Raw genomic sequence first — 21,598 nt, 5'->3', positions numbered from 1 at the left:
AAAGGCCCTATTTAAAGGGGAAAGGTCAGCTTGCATAGTAAAGGAATTTATTTATTGAAAGCCTTAATTTTTAAACTTAAGGAAATATCTTCCCTGGAATATGTGAACTATCCTGTGTTATTGCTCTTTACTTGCATGTGAAATGGTAAGAAGATTACAATGATTCTGTGAAATTACATCATCCTCTTTTAATGACACCATAATCCCTTGTGGGGTGGGGTCTAGGCAACTGAACGGAGCTGAATGTTTTACCAGCCGGACGCCCTTCCTGTTGCGAATATGGAGTTATATCCAGCAAATACATTCTCAGTGTGTCAGGAGAGATAACTGCCTCTACCGAGGATCGAACTCTCAGCCTCTTGATTATGAGGCAAGAGCTCCACCTCTAGGCCACCCTACCGCTCTTCTGCAAAATTACATAAATGCCATCGATGGAGAAGTCAATCAAAATTCCAAATGAAATATATCAAGGAAAGCACTTAAGTAATACTGTATATTTGCTTTCTCTGAAAATGCTATCGCATCAGAATCCAGGGAATAAATGGGCTATGTTGCTTTATTTCATATCCTTATTTCCACTAGATCTACTGTGTGCTTTCTAGGACAAAATGCAGGTGCCTGCTTCTTACTAAAAGAGCCTTCTTGAAAACTATGTCTCCAAAAAATGGATCATCTCACGGTTATACTTATAAAAGGCTGGAGGAACCTATTTCCAGTGGGTAAGGAATACTGTGTGATATGTTGTATCTAATTCACTCACTTGTTTCACTCATATAAACTCTGTTGCATTGCTGTTTTATATTATTATATGGTTGGTCGCATAGTCAGCCAGATACTTAGAGTAGGTTTGGGATTTTTATCCACCCATGAGGCCTTCCCAAGGGCCCAAGATAGGTGCCTGTTACTGTTTAATGATGTTAAAAGTATAAGGCTATAAACCAGGGGTCTTCAAACTTGACAGCTCTAAGACTTCAACTCCCAGAATTCCTCCTCCAGTCACATTAGCTCAGGAATTCTGGGAGTTGAAGTCCACAAGTCTTAAATTTGCCAAGTTTGAAGACCCTTGCTATAAACTGTTCCAAGTAAATTGGAATTGCAATTTACAATTGACTAATAGTGAGTTTGTCAATGCTGATGATGTTCAAATGGTGCTCCACTTGACTGTACTGTGTTTATATAGGCAGTATTGAGTAGCAAATTTCGGGTGGAGTTTTTCCATACATCTGCAGATACTATTACTATCACTATCAGTACTACTGCTACTATTCTGGTGCCTTTGAGTCAGGGTTGAAGAAGTGGTTTGTGGTTTCTCTGCTTCCTGCTAGGGCTGAGAGAGTGGGACTGACCAACATCACCCAGCTGGCTTCATATCTAAGGTGGGACTGGAATTCATAGTCTCCTGGCTTCTAGCTTGGTGCTTCATCATTATACCAGACTGACTCTCCCTTTTAAATAACAGTTGATAATTATTGGAAAGTTTGTTTCTCATTTCTGATTTCACCAAGGAACTCAAGGGGGAGGAAATGCAAACTGCGTTGAAGAACTGCTTCATGAATCCAGGTTTGAGCTTGGATGTCTTGGTTCTCTCAGATGGTTATAGCTTAATGAGTTTGCAACCCAGGCTTAGACCTGAAAGCTATAGGTGGCTTTTAGAGCATTTTAATTGTCCCAGATTGACTTATTGGCATATGTAAACCTGTCCTTTATTACTTACATGAGGAGCGTTCTAAAATAAAAGTAAAGATGTTTTGGTCAGTGTTTGTTTTGAGCATGCCTGGTATCCTTGACTTACCGTTCATTTAACAATGGTTTGAAGTTACAACAGCCTTGGGAAAAGTGCTTTATGATCTACTCTCAAAAGTTACAGCTGTCACAGCATCCCCACAGTCATGTGATCATAATCCAGTTGCTTGGCACCTAGCTTGCATTTACAAGTAATAGTGTAGTCATGTGATAGTAATTTTCAACTTTTCCAACCTGCTTCCAATAAGCAAAGCCATTTGGGGAAGCCAGATTTGCCAAATGACCGTAATGATTCCTTTAATATCTGTGGTAAAAATAGTTGTAAAATCAGGTCTAGTCATGTCATGACTTGCTTTATGACTGCATTGACTTACAGAATCATAGGACTTGAGGGGGACCTTGGTGGTCTTCTAGTACGGGGGTCTCCAACCTTGGCAACTATAAGACTTGTGGACTTCAACTTCCAGAATTCCTCAGCCAGCAAAGAAAGACCACAGGTCTTAAAGTTGCCAAGGTTGGAGACCCCTGTTCTAGTACAACCCTCTGCAGGATTCATTGCAGGAATCTTCATTGCATCCCGGACAAATGGTTGTCTGGTCTTTTCTTGAAAACCTCCAGCGATGGAGCACCCAACAAACAGAAACCCCTAATTGTGGTCATAAATCAAGAACTACCTGCACTATTTATTTATTAAATTTATCTTGCCGCCTATTCGCCCATGGCGACTACATTGTGCCTCTATTGAATCTAAGCATCAATAAATGCATTCTCTGCTAAGGAATTGCAATAGTTGTTCACTCAAAAGACACAATAAATAAACCCATTCATCCAGGAATGCCAATTGTTAGCAAATATATAAAGTATACATTTTAAGAACATTATCCATCATTGTACACTTTCAAGAATTCTGATATGTTGCTAGACCATTCGTTGATATCCATCTGCCTAGTCAATTGGGCCAAATCTTGTACTGTTCATGCACTTGTTAATTTCTTAAGAACCCTGCTGTTTTACGATAGTGTAGTTGCTGAGTTGTCTTGCCTTGAGTTTATATGCTCACTGCCTATTTTTCTTCATCTTTCTCTGTCCAAGCAAGGGGCATCCTTATTGGAAGACCCAAAGGAGTGAATGTGTGTGTTTATCTGTCTGTGCTCATATGCACTTTGATGCTTTTCCCCCCATAATCCTCCTTTATCTTATTCTTTGCTTTGTGTATCAGAGTTTATGAATGCAGCTTGCTCTGCAGCTGTGACAAGAACATGTGCCAGAACAGATTGGTACAGCACGGCCTTCAAGTTCGCTTACAAGTCTTCAGCACTGAAAAGAAAGGCTGGGGAGTTCGTTGCCTTGATGACATTGACAAAGGAACATTTGTTTGTACATATGCAGGTAGGGCAAGAGGAGATACGCTTTAGGCATATCTGAGACATACTTTTTGTCTTCCTTAAATGTTTTATCTTTTTTTACTGCCATACTTGGGATATACATTTCATAAATACAGTGTTTTATTCTAGGGAAATTGATGTCCAGAGATGAACATTACCAGGGTGAAGATAGTGGTGAAATTGAAGAAGTTACCAAGAAAACCAACCAGAGTTTGTTTTCAAGAAAGAGAAAACTGGGTGCAGTCTGTTCTGATTCAGAGAATGAACTTACTCAGAACACTGGAAGACAATCTTTACATCTGAATGCTGAAGGTCAACCAAATCGGTAAGTTAACAACAATTACATGTTTAAATAATTTAAATAATTAACAATAATTACATGTTTAGCATCCCTTCACTGTTTGAATCTGGATAGAGCCACTTTTATGGTCCATCTAGAAGTGACACATTAACACCGTAAACATGTAATGTGTACCTCTAACAATACAAGCATTTAAAAATCCATCAGATTAGATCAAAATTATATACACAGTTGCTCTGAGTAAGCATGGCTCCTCTTGAGATGAAGTAATGAGGAAGGAGTTTGTTGGAGAGTCTGGTTCTTTGGTGGTAGTAAAGAAAGAGAAAGGAAATTAAGCCCACCTACCAGACCCTGAGAAGATATAATCCAACTCAAAATTATGTGTTCAGAATATTAAATAAGAGTAGTGTTAGGAAGTTGATATTATTTTACATGTGCTTGAGGCAAATGGCTGATCTTTTTAGGCTTAATCCCCACTGTGGCTGAGTGTACCTAAATTATTCCTTCGTTCATTTTACCTCTCCTGATGTTTAATCCTCATCTCTAAATTCAATAATCCTCTATATTTTCTTCATTGCCATGTATTCCTAAGAGCATTAAATGTATGTTTTAAATGTCCATATGTTGAAGTTGTGGTGGAAGGGATTCCAGGTCACTAAAGGGAAAGCATTTTTGTGTTTATTTTATAACCATAGTTGAAGCTAAAAAGAAAGTGGTGGCAGCAAATATTTGCTGAAAATCATAAATGTTGCATCACTCTAAAGTAGAGCAGGCCCAGTTGTGAAAAAGAGCCTTATGACATAAAAAATGCAAATCATAATATTACAATGTGGTGATTACAGCAGTTTCAAAATCTTCTTAGTACATAAATTATTCTTTAATGCTTTAAATCTCTTCTCAAATTAAGTAGAAGCTGGGCTTTCAACATTGACAATAATATTATACAAGCTCTTTTATTTCAGTAGAATACGCTAAATCTTCCAAGTGGATGAAACTCCCAAATGGATGTGTGAGTCTGTTTACATAAAAAAAAGTTTAGGTAAAATTGTAATCTTTGTAGGCCAATACAAAATTTCCACAAGATGACAAGGAATTTGCTGTAAACATTGGACAATTACTAGGACAATTATTACAAGCAATAATTTAAAAACAGTTAAAAGAATTCTACTTTAACGTATGCTATATAAAACCATGTTTCTGTTAGCAGGGTTCAGAACTACACTTCATACAAGAATGTACAAGCTATTGCAAGACCTAAAACTAAAACATCCCTTCTTCAAAAACACCGGCGAGAACTAGTAAATATTCTGCATTTGTTTTTTGGCTTTTCACTTTATTTTAATCTATACTTCAGCTATTTCAAATCTGTTCTGTTTCTGCATTTGGTAGCCAAGTAATTAGGAAAGGTCTTACTTTGCTCAGTGAGTAAATAATACAGTACCACAATATTTTTCAACCTCAACAACTTTAAGATATCCAGACTTCAGCATGTTGGCTGGGGAATTTTGGGAGTTTTAGTCTATGTATCTTAAAGTTACTGGGGTTGATGAACTATCCTGCACTGTTCCTTTCTTCTCTTTCCTCCAAAAGAATGAATGTATGTGTGTGTGTGTATGTAATGTATATGAATATGAGATTACAGATAATCCTTAATTTAAAGAGATTACAGATAATCCTTAATTTAAAGAGATTACAGATAATCCTTAATTTATTACCATAATTGGGACTAGAATTGTCTGTTGCTAATCAAGACAGTTGTTAAATCAGTCATGACCTTTTCTGCCACAGTTGTTAAGCAAATCACTGCGGTTTTGAAGTGAATCTCATGGTTGTTAAGTGAATTCAACTCTCCCCATTGATTTTATTTGTCAAAAGCCAGCCAGGAAGGTCACAAATGGCAAGTCATGTGAACCCAGGAGGTTGCAACCATAATATACACGTGCATGGTTGCCAAGTACCCAACCATGCGGTTGCTGCAACAGTCATGAATGTAAGAAACAGTTGTGACTTTTCCCGGTGCTATTGTAACTTGGATAGGTCACTGAACTAATGGTTACAAGTCGAGAGGTACCTGTATTGTGTAGTAAGTGTCAATTATTCTGAGCTTGGAAATATCTGTCTTGAGATTAAATCGAACTGTTTTGACCTTAATGAATGTGCTCCAACATTCTCCTGAGAGCCGTTCGGATCATCCAGAGAGTGGGAGGTGCTTCAGTCTACGTCGTTGATGGCTGAGCTCAATCACTGAGGAACGCTCCGCCCTCCATCACGTGGCTCTCTTGCGTTCCCCAGTTTGCGCTCAGCCGTCGTCAAGTTAGGCTGTGCATTTCTCACTCCTTGGCCGATCCAAGACTGCTCTCAGGTTTGAATCTATTTATAGAAAAAAAACAAGTTATTTTCCTTAGCCTTCTGGCGCAGGACTGGGGATTTAAGGGGAGCGCGTTTCTTTCGCCCCCAGGGGGGTTGTAGAACGGGCGACTTTCGCGCTTCGGCGCTAATTTCCCTTCCCCCCAATTTGATCTCTTGCCTGCCGTTTCTCTCGCTGCGCTTGCAGCAGCTTTACTGATCGCACTGATAAGTGCTGCTGGTATTCCCCCCCACCGCAAACGCCGCTCGCCCTAAGAAGGGGCGAAAACTTACTGCTTGGCTTCCTCGGCCTCTTTTAAGGCCGGAGAAGTAAAAACTTCATTGCCCTGAGCAGCCCGGGACTTTAGCAACGTGGGCGATCGCCTCTAGGGCGCCCCCACGTGGCGGGCGCCATCTTTAAAAAAATAAAATAAAAAGATTGAGGCCTCATAGCGCTGCGAAGTAACCGGCCCTAGCACAGGCCTCTCAGCCTGTAGGACCTTTGGTAATTGGTACAATTTAGTAATTGTTGGCTTCCCGCAGCACGCTCAGGGCAAGTGATTGCAGCCTATCCCTCCCGGTTGTTGCCTGGGAGCTCCAGCTGCCAGAGGCCTCTCTTCCAGCCTCAGGCGTTTAATTCGGATAATTGGCAATCTTTCATTAATAGAGTAATAATAATAATATTAATAATTACAATAATAATAATTATAATAATATTAGAACAAGAATATTAACAATAGTTCTAATTCTAATAGACATTGGAATATCTGCCTGTATGCAGGTCTAGATATTTCCTCATATATAGGTTTATATTTATACTCACATATAGATAGACCTGAGTGAGTTTATTCCTGTAATTTTTTTCTTATTGATATTGTACCTTAGCATTCCAAGTCTCATTGGATTGTTATCCTGCTTGTGCAGATAAGTATTAAGAATTATTTCAACATCTATATTACAGAATTTATACATCTAAATTCCAAAAGGGGGTGTGGGCCAGCTGAAAGGACACCCGACCTTTGTTGTAGGTCGAACCCTTGGCGAGCCAACCGCCTTTAACTGTATTACTGTCCTTTCTTGTACAATGGCAGATGACATTCCCATCAAAGGCCCTTCTTTGAAGGCCAAATCCAAATCCTACCACCTGCGCAAACAGGCTAAGGAAACTCCTAAGGAAACTCCTAAGGAAACACCTAAAGAGACTTCTAAGGCTTCTCAGAGAGACGCCCTACGACGTCACAGGGCTCTCGAGAGGGAATTTGACAGGCGGTCCAGAGAGGCACAACCGGTACTTCCAGCACCCTCTGCTCCTTCTACCTCCAGACACCCCCCCTCCTCCAGATTGTTTTTCCGTCTCCAGGCGCAGCCCATCCCAGGGACACCAGGTTCCCGGCCCATCAACCAGACGGCCTCCCGAAGCTACATTCACGCCCACGGCCGCTGGTCTTCGCCAGGAGGAGGCCCCTCATCCGAGATCCCTGCGCACATACAGGCATTGATGGAACGGGCCATTCGCCAGGGGATAGCAGAGGGCCTTCAATAGATGTCCAGGTCTACTCCCCCCTCACTGGCGCCCGAACACGACCCACCATCAGTGAGGTCCTCGCCTAGATCGGACCCTACTTGTGGTCAGGTACCTTCTCAAGGGGGCAGTCCTCTCCCAGAAAGGGACCCGGAGGAGGATATAGAGTATCTAGACCAATTTGGGGGGAAGAGGAAATGGAATGGGGGTCTATGCAACAAGAGGAGCCCCTATCGGAGGTAGATCCTATGGAGGGGGACATGTCCGAGGATGAGGGTCTCACCCGGACCAACCCACTGTTGCGGGCCTGTTCAAGCCCCACATGTTTAAATCCCTTTTATTCAAAGCCAGGAACATCTCTGGCCTGTCGGTCCAAACCTCCTCAGCTCTCCCCTCCCCGGCAGAAGGTCAGGAGGACACCATCTTTAGTCAACCCGTGGTGGAGGCGGAGGTAATCCCGGCTCCACCCCTATTTCATGACCTGGTCTCAAATCAACTGAATTCTACTAGGGCCCCTCCCGCCCCATCCAGCCTGGACAGGAGGTTCTTTAACCTCGAGTCGAGTTTCTGTGACTTACTCAACACCCCCGAGGTGGATGAGCCCATTGTTGGGTTGGCCTCCTCGTCCTCCCCAGTGACCCCCTAGAGGCTCTGAAACCCGAGGACAAGAGGTCCGAGCTCGCCCTACGTAGAGCTCACCAAGCGGACTCCTGGGCCATTAGATCAGCCACTGCGGCTTCTTTCTTCACCAGATCCTCGATCCGGTGGCTTCGGCAACTGAAGCAACATGTTCCCCCTCCAACACAAGGGCTCACCAGGACATAGCAAAACTGACGGCCGCGGCGGAATTTTCCGCTGACGCCACCTTCCATGCGGTCAAGTTCTCTGCCCGGGCAATAACGTCCCATGTCACTGCTCGCCGCCTGCTCTGGCTTAAACACTGGCAGGCGGACGTTAAAAACAAAGTTAAGCTGGCTACTGCCCCCATAAAAGGGGACAAACTATTTGGCACGGCTCTGGACCCCTTGCTATCTGAAACCCGGAGCAAGAGAAAATTTCTCCCTCCTCTGTTTCGGAGGTCAGAGTCTAGAGCCCCCAGCCATTTCGGAGAGGCTCCTCCCGCCCTTTCTACCAGTCTCCCTTCCCGCCAAGGTACTCGAGACCCCCTCCTCCCGACCGTTCCAGCCCCAGGATCGAACCGATCCGGCCGATAGGAACAGGAGGGGCAGCGGCTACAGGCGCCCTTTCAGGGGCTCAGGAGGGAGGCCCTTCCGGCGTAGATAGATCCCGTCCCTCCTCCCATCGGCGGACGCCTCAAGCACTTTGCCGACCGATGGGACTCTTCCACCTCTGATACCTGGGTCCGTGATACCATCAGACTCGGCCTCACGCTCGAATTCAAGAGCGCCCCCTGACTTCTTTCTGGCATCCCCCCAAGGGACCCCATCAAACGCAACCTAATGGATTCAGCAATCCATCATCTTCTCCAAATACAGGCCATTCAACCCGTCCCACCCTCCCAGCGGGGCAGGGGTTCTACTCCCACCTTTTTGTAGTCCCCAAATCCTCCGGAGGATGGAGGGCCATCTTGGACCTTAAATGCCTTAACCGTTATCTGGTCTATCGCAGGTTCAAGATGCACACCCTGCAGTCCATCCTCCTCAGTATCCGCCAAGGGGACTGGCTATCCTCCATAGACCTCTCCGAGGCCTACCTCCACATTCCAATCCGACCCTCCCATTTCAAATTCCTCAGGTTCTGCTACAACCACCGCCACTTCCAATATGTCGCCCTTCCCTTTGGGCTAGCCTCTGCCCGAGGACCTTCACTAAGGTCCTCGCGGCCCTGGCGGCTCATCTCAGGAATCTCCCGGTCCGCCTCCATTGCTACCTGGATGACATCCTCATCCTCTCTCCCTCCAGACCCCAAGCAGAGAGGGACATCAGGGTTACTATCTCGGCCCTCCAAGACCATGGTTTCCTAGTTAATTGGCAAAAGAGCCAACTATCCCCATCTACAAGGATCTCCCACTTGGGGGCTGTCATTGACTCAGTGCAGGGTAAGGTGTTCCTCTCCCCGAGAGATTCCTTAGTATCCAGGAAGCCGTCAGGCATATCAGACGCTCCAGGAAGGTTACAATTTTAGAATTGTCCAAATTACTGGGTAAAATGGTTTCTTGTATCTCCATTGTTCCATGGGCCCGTTTACACGCTAGACCCCTACAATGGTTCCTGCTCCCATTCCAGCGGACCGGCAGAAGCAACTCAAAGGCCACAGTCAAGGTACCTCCAAAAGTCCTTACATCTCTCCTCTGGTGGACCAGCCCCACCATCAACAAGGGTCACTTCATCAAGGAGCCCCACCGCCTCACCCTTACCACAGATGCCAGCCTGTCCGGATGGGGCGCTCACATCCTCTCGCTCTCAACTCAGGGCACATGGTCTCAGGTAGAACGGGGTGCAGTATAAACTGGCTGGAGCTCCACGCCATCTTCCTGGCCCTGCGCAGTTTCCTCCCCCAAGCACGCGGGTGGCATGTCCTCATACTCACGGACAACGCCACCGCCAAGGCTCACGTCAACCGTCGGGGCACACAGTCCATCCGCTTGATGAGGAGGCCGAACGCCTCTGCCGTTGGGCAGAGCGCAATCTCCTTTCCCTCAGAGCCGAACACATCTCAGGGGACTCAAACACCCAAGCGGATTGGCTAAGCAGGACCACGGTGGACCAGTCCGAATGGCGCATCCACCCGTCACTATTCAGGGAAGCGACCAGTATGTTCGGTCTCCCGTTAGTAGACCTCTTCGCCTCCCCACTCAACACGCAACTCCCCAGGTTTTTCTCCAGGTACCCCTCCCACGGGGCCGAGAATCACGACGCCCTCCGTTGCCCCTGGCCCACAGGGCTCCTCTATGCCTTCCCGCCTCTAGCCCTGGTTCCCAGAATTCTCCAGAAGCTCATCTCCGAGAGGGCAGAGCTGATTCTAGTAGCACCCTTCTGGCCCAGGCGCCCCTGGTTTGCGGACCTCCATAACTTATCGGTGGCCCCTCCCTGGAGAATCCCCCCGACCAGGATATCCCTCTCCCAGGGGCCCCTTCAACACCCAGACCCTCAGTGGCTCCAGTTAGCCGTTTGGAGATTGAGCGGGAACGCTTAAGGAAAGAACGGTTTTCCGACCAAGTTATTGAGACCATTTTAGCCGCCAGGCGGCCTTCAACAACCCGCATATACAACGCCACTTGGAAGGGATTCTGCGAGTGGTGTCATGGTCTCCAGATCAACCCGCTGTCACCTTCCATAGCTCAGGTCTTGGAGTTCCTCCAAGAGGGCCTGAGGAAAGGGCTTTCCCCCAACACCCTAAGGCGTCAGGTCGCAGCGCTATCCACAGTCATTGACTGTGATAACCTGGGTTCCCTTTCCCACCATCCCCCGTATTCGGGCATTCCTCAGGGGGGCCACCAACCTGTGTCCCCCAACCATACACCGATACCCTACCTGGGACCTTAACAAGGTCCTGGTGTCTCTGACTAAGCAACCCTTTGAGCCTCTCAGGGAAGCCTCTCTCCAATTCCTCACATTCAAAGTGGTATTCCTGGTAGCTATTACTTCGGCCCGCCGCATATCGGAGTTAGCAGCCTTGTCGGTAAGGAAGGACCTTTGCATATTTCATGCCGATAGGGTGGTCCTCCGACCGGACCCTACCTTCCTGCCCAAGGTTAACTCGACCTTTCACAGGGCTCAAGAACTCATACTCCCGAACTTCTGTCCCAATCCCTCGCGGGAAAGGGAGAAGCTTTGGCACTCACTGGACGTAAGACGGGCCCTACGCATTTACATTAAGCGTACCCAACCCTTCCGGAGGTCAGAATCTCTCTTCCTTTCCTTCCAGCCCAAATCCTTAGGCCACAAAGTGTCCCCGTCAACCATCGGCCGCTGGATTAGGGCTACCATTTCCAAGGCTTATTTGTCCCAGGCACTGCCGGTACCCAGGGGATCACAGCACACTCCACCAGAAGTGCAGCCACCTCGGCGGCTTGGGCCACCCAGGCTCCAATTTCTGATATTTGTCGGGCAGCCACTTGGGCATCCCCTCTCCTTTCATTAGACACTATAAGATTGACACCTTTGCCTCGGCGGAGGCTTCGTTTGGTAGGCGAGTCCTCCAGCGAGTCTTCAGGGAACCTCGGAGATTGCAGGACCAGACGGGGTCCCTCCCGTAGGACAGCCAAGCTTTGGTATGTCCCACTCTCTGGATGATCCGAACGGCTCTCAGGAGAATGGGCGTTGGTTCTTACCTGACACGCCATTTCTCTGGAGCCGTGAGGATCATCCAGCCCCACCCTTTAATTGCCGTCTGGTGGGGCCTTGTTTCGGCCAGTGACCTATTTAGCATAGGGAGAGCAGAGCAACGTCCTTCTCTTCACCTTCGTCTTCACGCAAACTGGGGAACGCAAGAGAGCCACGTGATGGAGGGCGGAGCGTTCCTCAGTGATTGAGCTCAGCCATCAACGACGTAGACTGAAGCACCTCCCACTCTCTGGATGATCCTCACGGCTCCAGAGAAATGGCGTGTCAGGTAAGAACCAACGCCCATTTCATTGAACTGGCAAATGAAATTGTACTAGTGCAGTTCAAATTTGAAAAGGCTGTTTTGCATTTGAACAGTTCTGAGTTTGAAACATTTCATGCACCTTTGAAGTTAGGAGAAGTAAGAGAGCCTGAGAAAGGAGATTATTTTAGGATACCACTGTTTGCTGAATCTACTTTACAATTTGTCCTTCCAAGAAGGATGTACTGGAGTACTCTGTTTCACAGATTGATCCTGCCTAAGTAAAATATTTGGGTTTGATTGGAGATCAGAGAGTCTCTTCGAGTTAATTTTTATTTATCTTACCTCACCCTTGCCCAACATGTCCTGTGGTGCTGTATGAAAACCAGAAAATGTGTTTGTTGTATCCAAGACCCAAGTGGCTTCTAGAAAAAGTTCAAAGCCTTGAGAAGCCAACAAAAGAAATCCAGGATTAAAATTCCTAGTTTGCCTACTCTTACTAATTTCTTTCTTCAAAGGGAATTACTGATGCCAGCTCTGATGAAGATGAGATTTCTTTGTGTCAGGTGTCAGGAACAACAAGAATAACTCCAGCAACAAAAAAAGGAGATGAACGTAAAGTTGCACCATTTTTTTTCATTTTCAACAAATTTTAAAATAAAATTGCATATCTCAAAACCACTATTAAGGAGTTAAAAGCACTATAGTTAATAAAATCAAAAGAAAATTGCATAAAAATAATGCTGAAATGTAAAAGTATGAAAAATTCTTACCAGCACAGAAAAGACTATAATATTCTATTAATATAATATTCAGCCTTTGCCATGGTTTCTTACCTTCGGTAGACAGATAACCTCAAATATTACCTCCCTGATACTCTGAGTTGAAGAGCTTTGAGCAGTGATGATCTTACTTGTTTGGAATAGTTCAGAATTTATAGCTGCCTAGAACACAAAGCTAACTTCTTGCTATGGGGTCTTATGTTTTTAGCAGGCATATGTGGGATCTGCTATGTGACGCGTGGCATGAGAATTATGATGCAGGTTTTTTTTCTGAGCATAAGCCATTATCAAAGATTTTACTTCATATCCCACATGGGCATCTTTTCTATATTTATTGGCAGCTCCTTGAAGGAGTTGTACCTTTTCCTTAATTTGTATATGTGAATTCAGGAAGCAGAGACAGCACAATGACATTACCCTGTCATTATCTATGGAAAAGGTGCAACTCCTTATAAGCAACTGCCAACAGATAAAGCACAGTATTCACAGTGGCTTTGCCTTTTGATCCAAATACTGAAAACTTGGGTATGGCCATGATCGTGCTCTGAATCTGATAGAGCTTCAGGTACAAAAATAATATTTTGATCAATTGGTCTAGCAAATTTAAATCAGAGCATCTATATTACATACTGGAAGGTGTAACTGTGAGATGTTCCTAAATCAAATGCTAATCTTGATGTGGTTCTTTACAGAATCAAGCCTGCAAGGAGAACGTGAAAAATTGGCAAACGCTAGAAATTCTGAAGCTAACCCTGACTGCCATAAAGAGAATCTCCTTTCCGATGCTGTTTTGAAAAGTAAACTGCCTATGCAAGATGACAAAGAAGTGAAAAAACAACATAAGGGAAAAACTCAGAGAACCAGACAGGAACTTGCTTGTATGAAGGAGGCAGCAGAAATTGAGACATGCCCAAAGAATGAAGAAAATACTTGTTTGGTGGATGCCACAAGGGAAGGCAATGTAGGCAGGTTTCTTAATGTAAGTTTTGTTTTTTTACTTCTCTAGTTCCAGTTTACATAGACACATATCTGAGCCAATAGCTTTGGGCAGCAAGCAATATTTAAAATGAAAGTTTAAAAACGTACAATTGCAACTATAAAAATGTAAATGCACAGTAGCCGAGAAAAATGCAGCTATCACTAACACAACTGGGAGATGTGTCCCTTCATAGACTCAGGGTCCTGGGATTTCAGAACTTTATGAAAGGGCCAGTAAGAATGGGGACACCCTGATCTGTAGGCCCTGCAGCAGAGAAGGCTCACCTTCTGGGCCCTGACAACCAACATTTCTTAGCTGGCAGACGGGAATATGCTCATCCTGCTTGGCCAGTCAGGTAGAAGCAACTGGGGAAAACGGTTCCTTAAGTAACCCGGTCCCAAGCCATGAAGGCTTTTAAAGGTGACAACCAGCTCTTTGAATTGTATCTAAAAGCACATTGGCAACTAATACAGCTCACGTGCACTAAGTAGTCAGCACAGTTTACTGTACATGAAGCTGCATTCTGCACCTGTTGAAGCTTCCAAATGCTTTTCAGGGGCAGCCCGATGTAGTGAGTATTGTGGTAGTCCAGACAGGTGGTTATTGTGGAATGAATAACACTGAGCAAGGCCTCCCAATCCAGGAACAGGCACAACAGATGCACAACCTGAAGGTGAGCAAATTGCTCATCCTATCTGTTTGAGGCAGTGCCACCTCATCCAGAATAAAAAATGGAAAATCCTTAGGTTCAAAACCTTAAAGCCCCTAAGTCTTGTTTGGGTTGAACCACAACTTCTTTCCTAAGATACATTTGGGTGACCCCTTTTTCTAAGACAAGACCAGAAAAATAGTTCCTCAGTTCCTTAACCGTCACACCAGTCTAGCTCTCACATACTGATGATACCTCACTCTAAACATCAGATGACCTCACTCAGTGGCTACATGTATATGTTAAGCAAGAGGGGAGAGAGAACTCAGACCTATTCAAAAAGTAGAGGTTGTGGTCTGGACCCTCCCTTACCCACCCACCCCTAAGTGATTCGAACTGGTCCTGGAAGGAAAAACACAAGTTTTTCCTTAACACAGGACTGTGCTATTCACTCCCATCTCCCAGAGGGGATCCAGAAAGGAGTCTATGATTGATGGTATCAAAATCCACTGAGGTCAAGAACAGCAAGGATGGGTGTACTACCCCCATTCCAATTCCACAAGAGATTATACATAAGTGCATTCATCACAGTCTCGTACTCGGGGCTGAATCCCAATTGAAATGGATCAAGTTAAAGAGTTACCTTTTTCGTAATTAATATTATGCTAATTTTGAAAAACATTACAGTTTTGCTAGCTATGTGTTGAAATAGCAGTAACAGTAGACTTACCAGTGCTTCACAGTGTTTTACAGCCCTCTATAAGTGGTTTACAGAGTCAGCATATTGCCCCCAACAATGTGGGTTCTCATTTTCCATCCTCATAATTCACATGCAAATACTGGAAAACCTTTTTAGCCTTACATTTAGATGCCAGTGATAAGTATAACCAAATGTAGAAGTGGTTGATAATAAATGAGGAGGTAAATAAATATGTTCAGTGTGTAATTAATGATATTTTGCTAAGCCACTATGTCCACTGTAAGGAAATAGGGCTGAAGAGTGGAGCCAAAAAAAAGGCTAGGGTTTGAAATGGAGGAAGGGACTTGGTGTGAATAAGTCCTAAAATGAGGTTTATGGTCTCTTCCCCTCCTTTTATTCTTCATCGTGTTAGTTACTATTGGAATAGAAGCCTTTGGCCATTGAAGTTTGTTCTACTCATTGGCTTCCTCTGGAGCAATTTTGCTTTTGCTTTTATTGGTCTGGTTGAACTCGGTGCTAGAAAAGTCATCCAAGAAGTATGGATAATGGAAGAGTCACTAATCTGTTAACCCAGTAAGTCAGCAGCATCAGCTACAAAATTATAAAGTTCTTGTATAATTTAACAATTAAAAAGAAAAAGGACATGGATATTCATCAAATAGAGACTACTAAAGATTATTCTGTGGTGATAAGAGAAGAATATAAGCATAAAAAATTCAGAGAAGAATCTTAAGTGTAACCATTCACTGTAAAAGGCAGGGCTTGTCTGCTTTTGATAGGGCAGAGTATCAGGTCTGTAACTGGTGTTCTTAACAGTTTGATCCCTGATCCTATTAAGGCTGAGGAGTTGATAAGGATGCTAATGATCAGAATCCTTAAAAAAGAGTGTTACTGTAGTTTCTTGAAACACAAAGCTTGAAAGGGCCCTACAAGAGTGTCTAGAGCTAACAACAACTTTTAAGCAAAACAAAATAAATAAAAATAGCATATAAAATATATCAAAAAACAGCTCTATGGTTTTATAACATATTGATACTAAATACACAGATTTTGCCCCTTTATAAAACCATTTTCCTCTTTTGTTATTTTTGCATTGATGATGATGTTACAGAAAAGAATGTTTTGCCCAGGCATTCATACCTGACTCCATAAGTAGAGTATGTCTGCCAAAAGAAACATTCCAAATGTGTACAAAAATATATATTAAAAGAAAACAGGTGCTTCTACTTCTACTTTAACTGTTATTTATTTTCTTTATAGCACAGCTGCTCTCCTAATCTCTTTGTACAAAGTGTATTTGTAGAGACTCACGATAGAAACTTCCCCTGGGTGGCATTCTTCACAAAGAGGTTTGGCATATTTATCTTTGTTAACAAATCCTAAGCATAATTCTGTAAGCAAAAACAGATTTCTACTAAGAATTTTTTTTATAAAACTACTTGTTCTGTGGTTATCTTAGTAGAAATCTATACTAAACAATACAGAAGGCAGAAAATGGAATGGTGATATGGCTGAGCCATATTAAAGAGAAAAACATAATAGCAAGAGTTTTATCCCATTTATATAAAGGCAAATACAGCTGTATGATTGTGTCTTATTTTTATAGCATAAGTGATTTTATGCCTGCACTATAAACAAAACTTGATATTTCAAGGAACTGATGAAGAAAGTTATTTTGGAATTTGAGTGTGCGGCTGTATATGTGTGTATTGATGAATAGCTACTTGATCTTAGAATGTTTATCTTTGTAATATAAACACTTCTGCTTTTATCTTGGGTAAATGCTCTGAGCTTTTTAGATATTATTAAATGTTAATATTAATTATAAACCAGAGATGAAAAGCATGTTTTAAAGTGCGTTTGTAAACCATTATTAAGAATCAGTAACAGTTGCAGAAGAGATAATTTTCCTGGCTTTTCATTCTTGCTAATGTTCTCCTGCATAATCTCCAGGGACAGAGCAAACTTTAGTAAAGTAAACCGTGCTTTCATTTGTTTCTTTAACCTTGTTAAGAACAGAAATCTTGATTAGTGCTACTTAAGCACTGTCTGCTAGATATTCAGATTTAGTCATCTTTAAATTAAATTTTAAAATTTAGTAATGTTACTATGACAGGCCAGGGATAATTGCTAACACTTTGGAGGATAGAAGAGGGGTCTTGACAGATTTGAACATTGGGCCATAGCAAACAAAATGCAGTTCAGTGAAGGTAAGATCCTGCACTTAGAGAGAATGGGTGTCCTAGTGAAACACCACTTGAGTATGAGCCAGCACTGTGCTGCAGCTGCCAAAAAGGACCATGTAGTCCTAAGTTGCATCAAGAAGAGGGATAGCATCAGGATCATGGGAAGTGATAGTACTGCTTTACTAGTGAGATAGCATTTGGAGTACTGTGTACAGTTCTTCTCACCAAGATAGCTGTAAGTGTTGTGAAGAGCAGACATTGTTGCTGCCTTATTGGCAGTCTGAAGCCCCATCTCTTATTTTTCAGAAAGCACTCATAAAAGTAAGCATAAATCCTCATGGATTATTGCTATTATTCTAATTGTGTGGCATATTTGCTTTTCAGACATGTAAAAGCTGGAACTGAACTTACATGGGATTATGGTTATGAAGCTGGAAGTATGCCTGAGGCGGAGACTACCTGTCAGTGTGGGAGTCTGAAGTGCCGGAAAAAAATCTTGTAGAGTTTTTGTATGTATTAATCTAGAACTTGACAAAATGGGCAGCACACAAATAATCTACTTTTTTTTAAAAAAAATTGATAGGCACAGCCTTTTTGGATCAAGGCATCTGTGTACTATCTGCATTAAGTATTAATGGAAGCATCTCATTCCAGTCTAGGGCAGATTTCCGTCACTGCTTTGGGTTTTGAACAGCTTCCTTGGATTTCAATTTTTAGTGATTTGAGATAGTTGCATAGTTATTTTTTTGGATCTCAACTTTACCAACCAAAAAGGAATTGGTAAACCAGATACACTAGTTCTTCAAGGTCAGGTCTAAGATCTGCTGCAGAGAATTTCCAGTATACTATACATAATACTGAGTCAAATGTATGAAGTACTGACTCACATGGACTAACATACTAATATAGTAATAGGCAGCTAGTTTCCTATAGTTGTATTTGTAAAGATGGAATTTTTTTAGCAACCTATTGGCTATTGCGTGAAAAGATGGTAGTAATAAAAATATCTAGTAGAATAACAAAAGATTGACAGGTATGTAATAGCAGCACACACATGTGAATTATAATCGTATCGTACAATACAGCTTTCCCCCTTCCACCCAAATTCCTGTGGACCCTCATAAGCAAGAAGACCAGTTGGCTTGGAGAGGCACACTGAAAATTGAGGAAAGGTTAGGACCAAGAACTGGTACTAAAAGACAATATCTGAAATGTACTCATTGTATTTAATTAACTATATGTATATTATTTTAAGATGATGTATTAGTCTATATTCAGTCATTTTCATGTATATTAAAGCTTACCATTCAGTACCAATTTTTGCAAGAGTCCTAACAGCTTTCACTTTCTTAGTTGTAGGACATATTTATCGTAAGTCAATTCTTGTGTACACAATTTGTGTGCTGTAACCTATTTAATGACTTGATTACTGTGATAGGGTATTGATTCAGCAATTCCTTTCATTCTTACTTTACACTTTACTTGTATGCCAAAGTCCCAAAAGCTCTGCCCAGCTAAGAAAGAAACAAATCTCTTAATTATATCAGAAGCGTATTCCAATGGGTTTTTGATAGTGTATAGCCTGTGTAAGAATGGTTTTAATTCCTCTACTTCTCTTCACCTTCAGACTTCTAGATGTGCCAATAAAACAATTGGCATTTGTTCATCAAACTTCAAAAATGTTGCAACCTCAGCTAAGATAACACATTGGATTAATATCTCCACTGATCAAGTCATGATATAATCTTTAATTTGCTATTAAGAAGATAGAAAATTGTCCAATGCTTTGTCATCTGCATTTGCTGCCTTGAATAATATGTAAAAATAATCAAAGATAGGAAATAAATAATTTAAAAAGTCCATCTCACAATGAACCTTAAATGCCTGTAATTTCCATATGTCTCCCTACATGGAGATATAGGCGGTCTTCAACTTACCAACTACAATTGAGCCTGGAATCTTGATCATTGTTAAGTGAGATATCACATGATTGCTTCACTCAACAATTGCAATCTTGGCACTTGTGCTTGTGGTCATTGTGGACAGAGTCCCAGGTAAGGAGTGCAGGGTGCCTTGGTGTTGGGGGAAGACCCTGGGAGGTTCCACTCAGGAGCTGAAACCTGCCCCTTCTAAAATCCATGCATGATTTTCAGCCCTTGAGGGAGAGACACTAACACACAGCCCATGCAGGACCTCTCTGACTTGTTTGAAGCACCCATACTTTTTATCACTTTGTCCCTCTGCTCCCTCGTCTCTAGGTGCTGGGCTGAAAGCACTGCTTGCCAAAGGATATCATCTCTCCGTGCACGGAGAGGAATGCATTTGGTGGGCTGCAGAATCAGTGCTCAGATCTTCAGGACCTGAGTTCCATTTCTCCACCCTGTCAAACGAGATAAGCTCCCTTCTGTGCATGGAAGGGAACTCCTGCGTGCTGCAGAAATGAAGCTCAAATTATTGCGATCTGAACTCCGTTTCTGCATCCCCATGGAAGAAAGTCATCTCTCCTCTGGGAACTCCTTCCACGGGGTGCAGAAACAGCTCAAATCAGGTTCTCAGCTCCAATTCCCCACTCCTTAAGAGGATGTCCTTTATCCACGCACAGAAGGGAACTTGCGTGGGGATGCAGAAACTAAGCTTATCCATTTCTCCATCCCACCAAAAGAATTCAGCATCCCTTCACAGGCAGCTCATTTGACCAGCCCCAGAGATGAGAAGGAGTCTCCAGACAGCAGCTTTTCAACCTTCCCTGTCAATTTCTCCACTGATTTTCTGGGGAAGCCAGCAGAGAAGATGATGATCACATGAAAACACCAGTTGGCAACTGGTCACAAGTGAAAACAGGTTGCCAAGCACCCAGATTATGATTATGTGAACAGGGGGAGGGGGGAGTTTTACAAGAGCTGAAAGTGCCTTGCAGGCCACAAAGCACCCTCTGAGACTATCATAAGCAACCAGTTGCAAGTTGCAGTCTTACCTGTATAGGATGTTTATGGCAAAGCATATGGAAGTCCCCTAGTTGATTATGGCAATTATTAATGAATCAATAGCATAAAATGTATGGTAGAATAAGAAAACTCAATTTTTTCCATTAGCCATATTTTACCTCTATTTTCTTTGAGTCCATATTTCCTGTAACTACTTTTGGAGAAACAAACAAACAGATTATTAATTTCTTGAGTACTTTTTTAAAAATAATACTACATAGAAAATACATTCCTAAGAGAGCAAGATCCTATATATCACTGGGTCAGCTGCTAGCAACAAAATAGATTTTAGGTTTAGGAGGTGAAATGAGGAAATTTGAACATTTAGAGTGTAGCTGTTTTATATTTTTATACTAAAAAAACATTTAAAAAATCTTGTCTATGGTTTTGTTTCCATTTGGTAAAAAAAAAAAAAATATCTGTTTTGATTATATGTAAGAGAAAACCAAACTCTCATGAATTCATCTATTTTAGTTTTAACTACAATTCTTATTCTTGGCTTTTAACCATTAGAAAAACCTTTGGAATGCCGAAGCCAACTTTTCATTAAGCTTACGTTGATAATAATCTTAATTATTACAATAATGTGTACAATTATTTTTATGAATGAGTGTAATGAACACAGAGTGGAGAGTAAGCAAATAGAATTATAGGAATCATACTTGTAATGCATCAATACTTCAACTATAAACTAATTATATGTGGTTTTCTGAAAATCTGATGCTCTTTTTGCTTTAACTTCAAAAGAGGGAATAGATATAAACACTAGTGATATAATAAGCATATAAAATTTAGTCAAAGCGTCTATGAAGCTGATAGTAGACCAGAATTCTCTGAAAGTTAGCATGTTCCAGATGTGTTGATTTAAGTTTTTAATAGTAATTTTATTGAGATTTTAATAGTAAAAACAAATACAAAGTAAACTGAAACTAAAGTAAGAAGTTTAAAAAGCACAAGAGAAAGAAAAAAGGAAAATAGTGAAATAAAGTAGCTTCCAACCTTCATCACACCAAGCATAAGCTAACATAATTCTTCACTCTCCCTTAAAATTACATAACAAAAAAACTCTTCTACCCATAACCTAACTCATATCTATATGTAATCCATCTTTTCAGTCCTGATTCAGCAAAAAGTCCATAAGAAGCTATCAGCAATTTGAAACAAGTATTTTATCCCTGATCAAATAGCCCTTACCTGAGGATTGGAAAAGAGCTGGTGTGGTTCCCATCTTCAAAAAGAGAAAGAGAGAGAGAAAATGGACCCAGGAAACTACAGATCAATCAGCCTAACACCTATGCCTGGGAAAATCCTGGAAAAGAATCAAGCAACAAATCTGCAAACACAAGCAAACAAAGTTAGAACCAGAAGTCAACACAGTTTCATCAAAAACAGATCATGCCAAACAAACCTTACTACATTCTTTGACAAAGTGACTAAATTAGTGGATCAGCTAAATGCTGTGGACATAACGTA

General features: G+C 42.3%; 1 protein-coding gene across 6 annotated transcripts in view; it reads left to right on the top strand.

The window, feature by feature from the left end:
* The window catches only part of SETDB2 (SET domain bifurcated histone lysine methyltransferase 2), a 28,255-nt gene extending 7,414 nt beyond the window's left edge, over nt 1-20,841 (top strand). For 2 of the 6 annotated variants that reach the window (XM_087949232.1, XM_087949229.1), the window contains exons 6-14: nt 603-719; nt 2,963-3,132; nt 3,258-3,453; nt 4,634-4,727; nt 12,364-12,460; nt 13,320-13,606; nt 16,216-16,304; nt 17,526-18,418; nt 20,059-20,841. In XM_087949232.1, the coding sequence (XP_087805358.1) occupies nt 603-719; nt 2,963-3,132; nt 3,258-3,453; nt 4,634-4,727; nt 12,364-12,460; nt 13,320-13,606; nt 16,216-16,304; nt 17,526-17,643 (1,168 nt within the window). In that variant the 3' untranslated portion in view covers nt 17,644-18,418; nt 20,059-20,841. The remainder of the gene's footprint in view (nt 1-602; nt 720-2,962; nt 3,133-3,257; nt 3,454-4,633; nt 4,728-12,363; nt 12,461-13,319; nt 13,607-16,215; nt 16,305-17,525; nt 18,419-20,058) is intronic. The other 4 variants (XM_087949230.1, XM_087949234.1, XM_087949231.1 and 1 more) reach the window with 4 other exon arrangements.
* Nucleotides 20,842-21,598: the final 757 nt, after the last annotated feature.

Source organism: Notechis scutatus, chromosome 1 (assembly GCF_049901735.1).
Source record: "Notechis scutatus isolate UNSWTSFEM ecotype Mainland chromosome 1, rNotScu1.2, whole genome shotgun sequence".
NCBI lineage: Eukaryota > Metazoa > Chordata > Lepidosauria > Squamata > Elapidae > Notechis > Notechis scutatus.
This window is presented reverse-complemented; position numbering and strand designations above follow the sequence as displayed.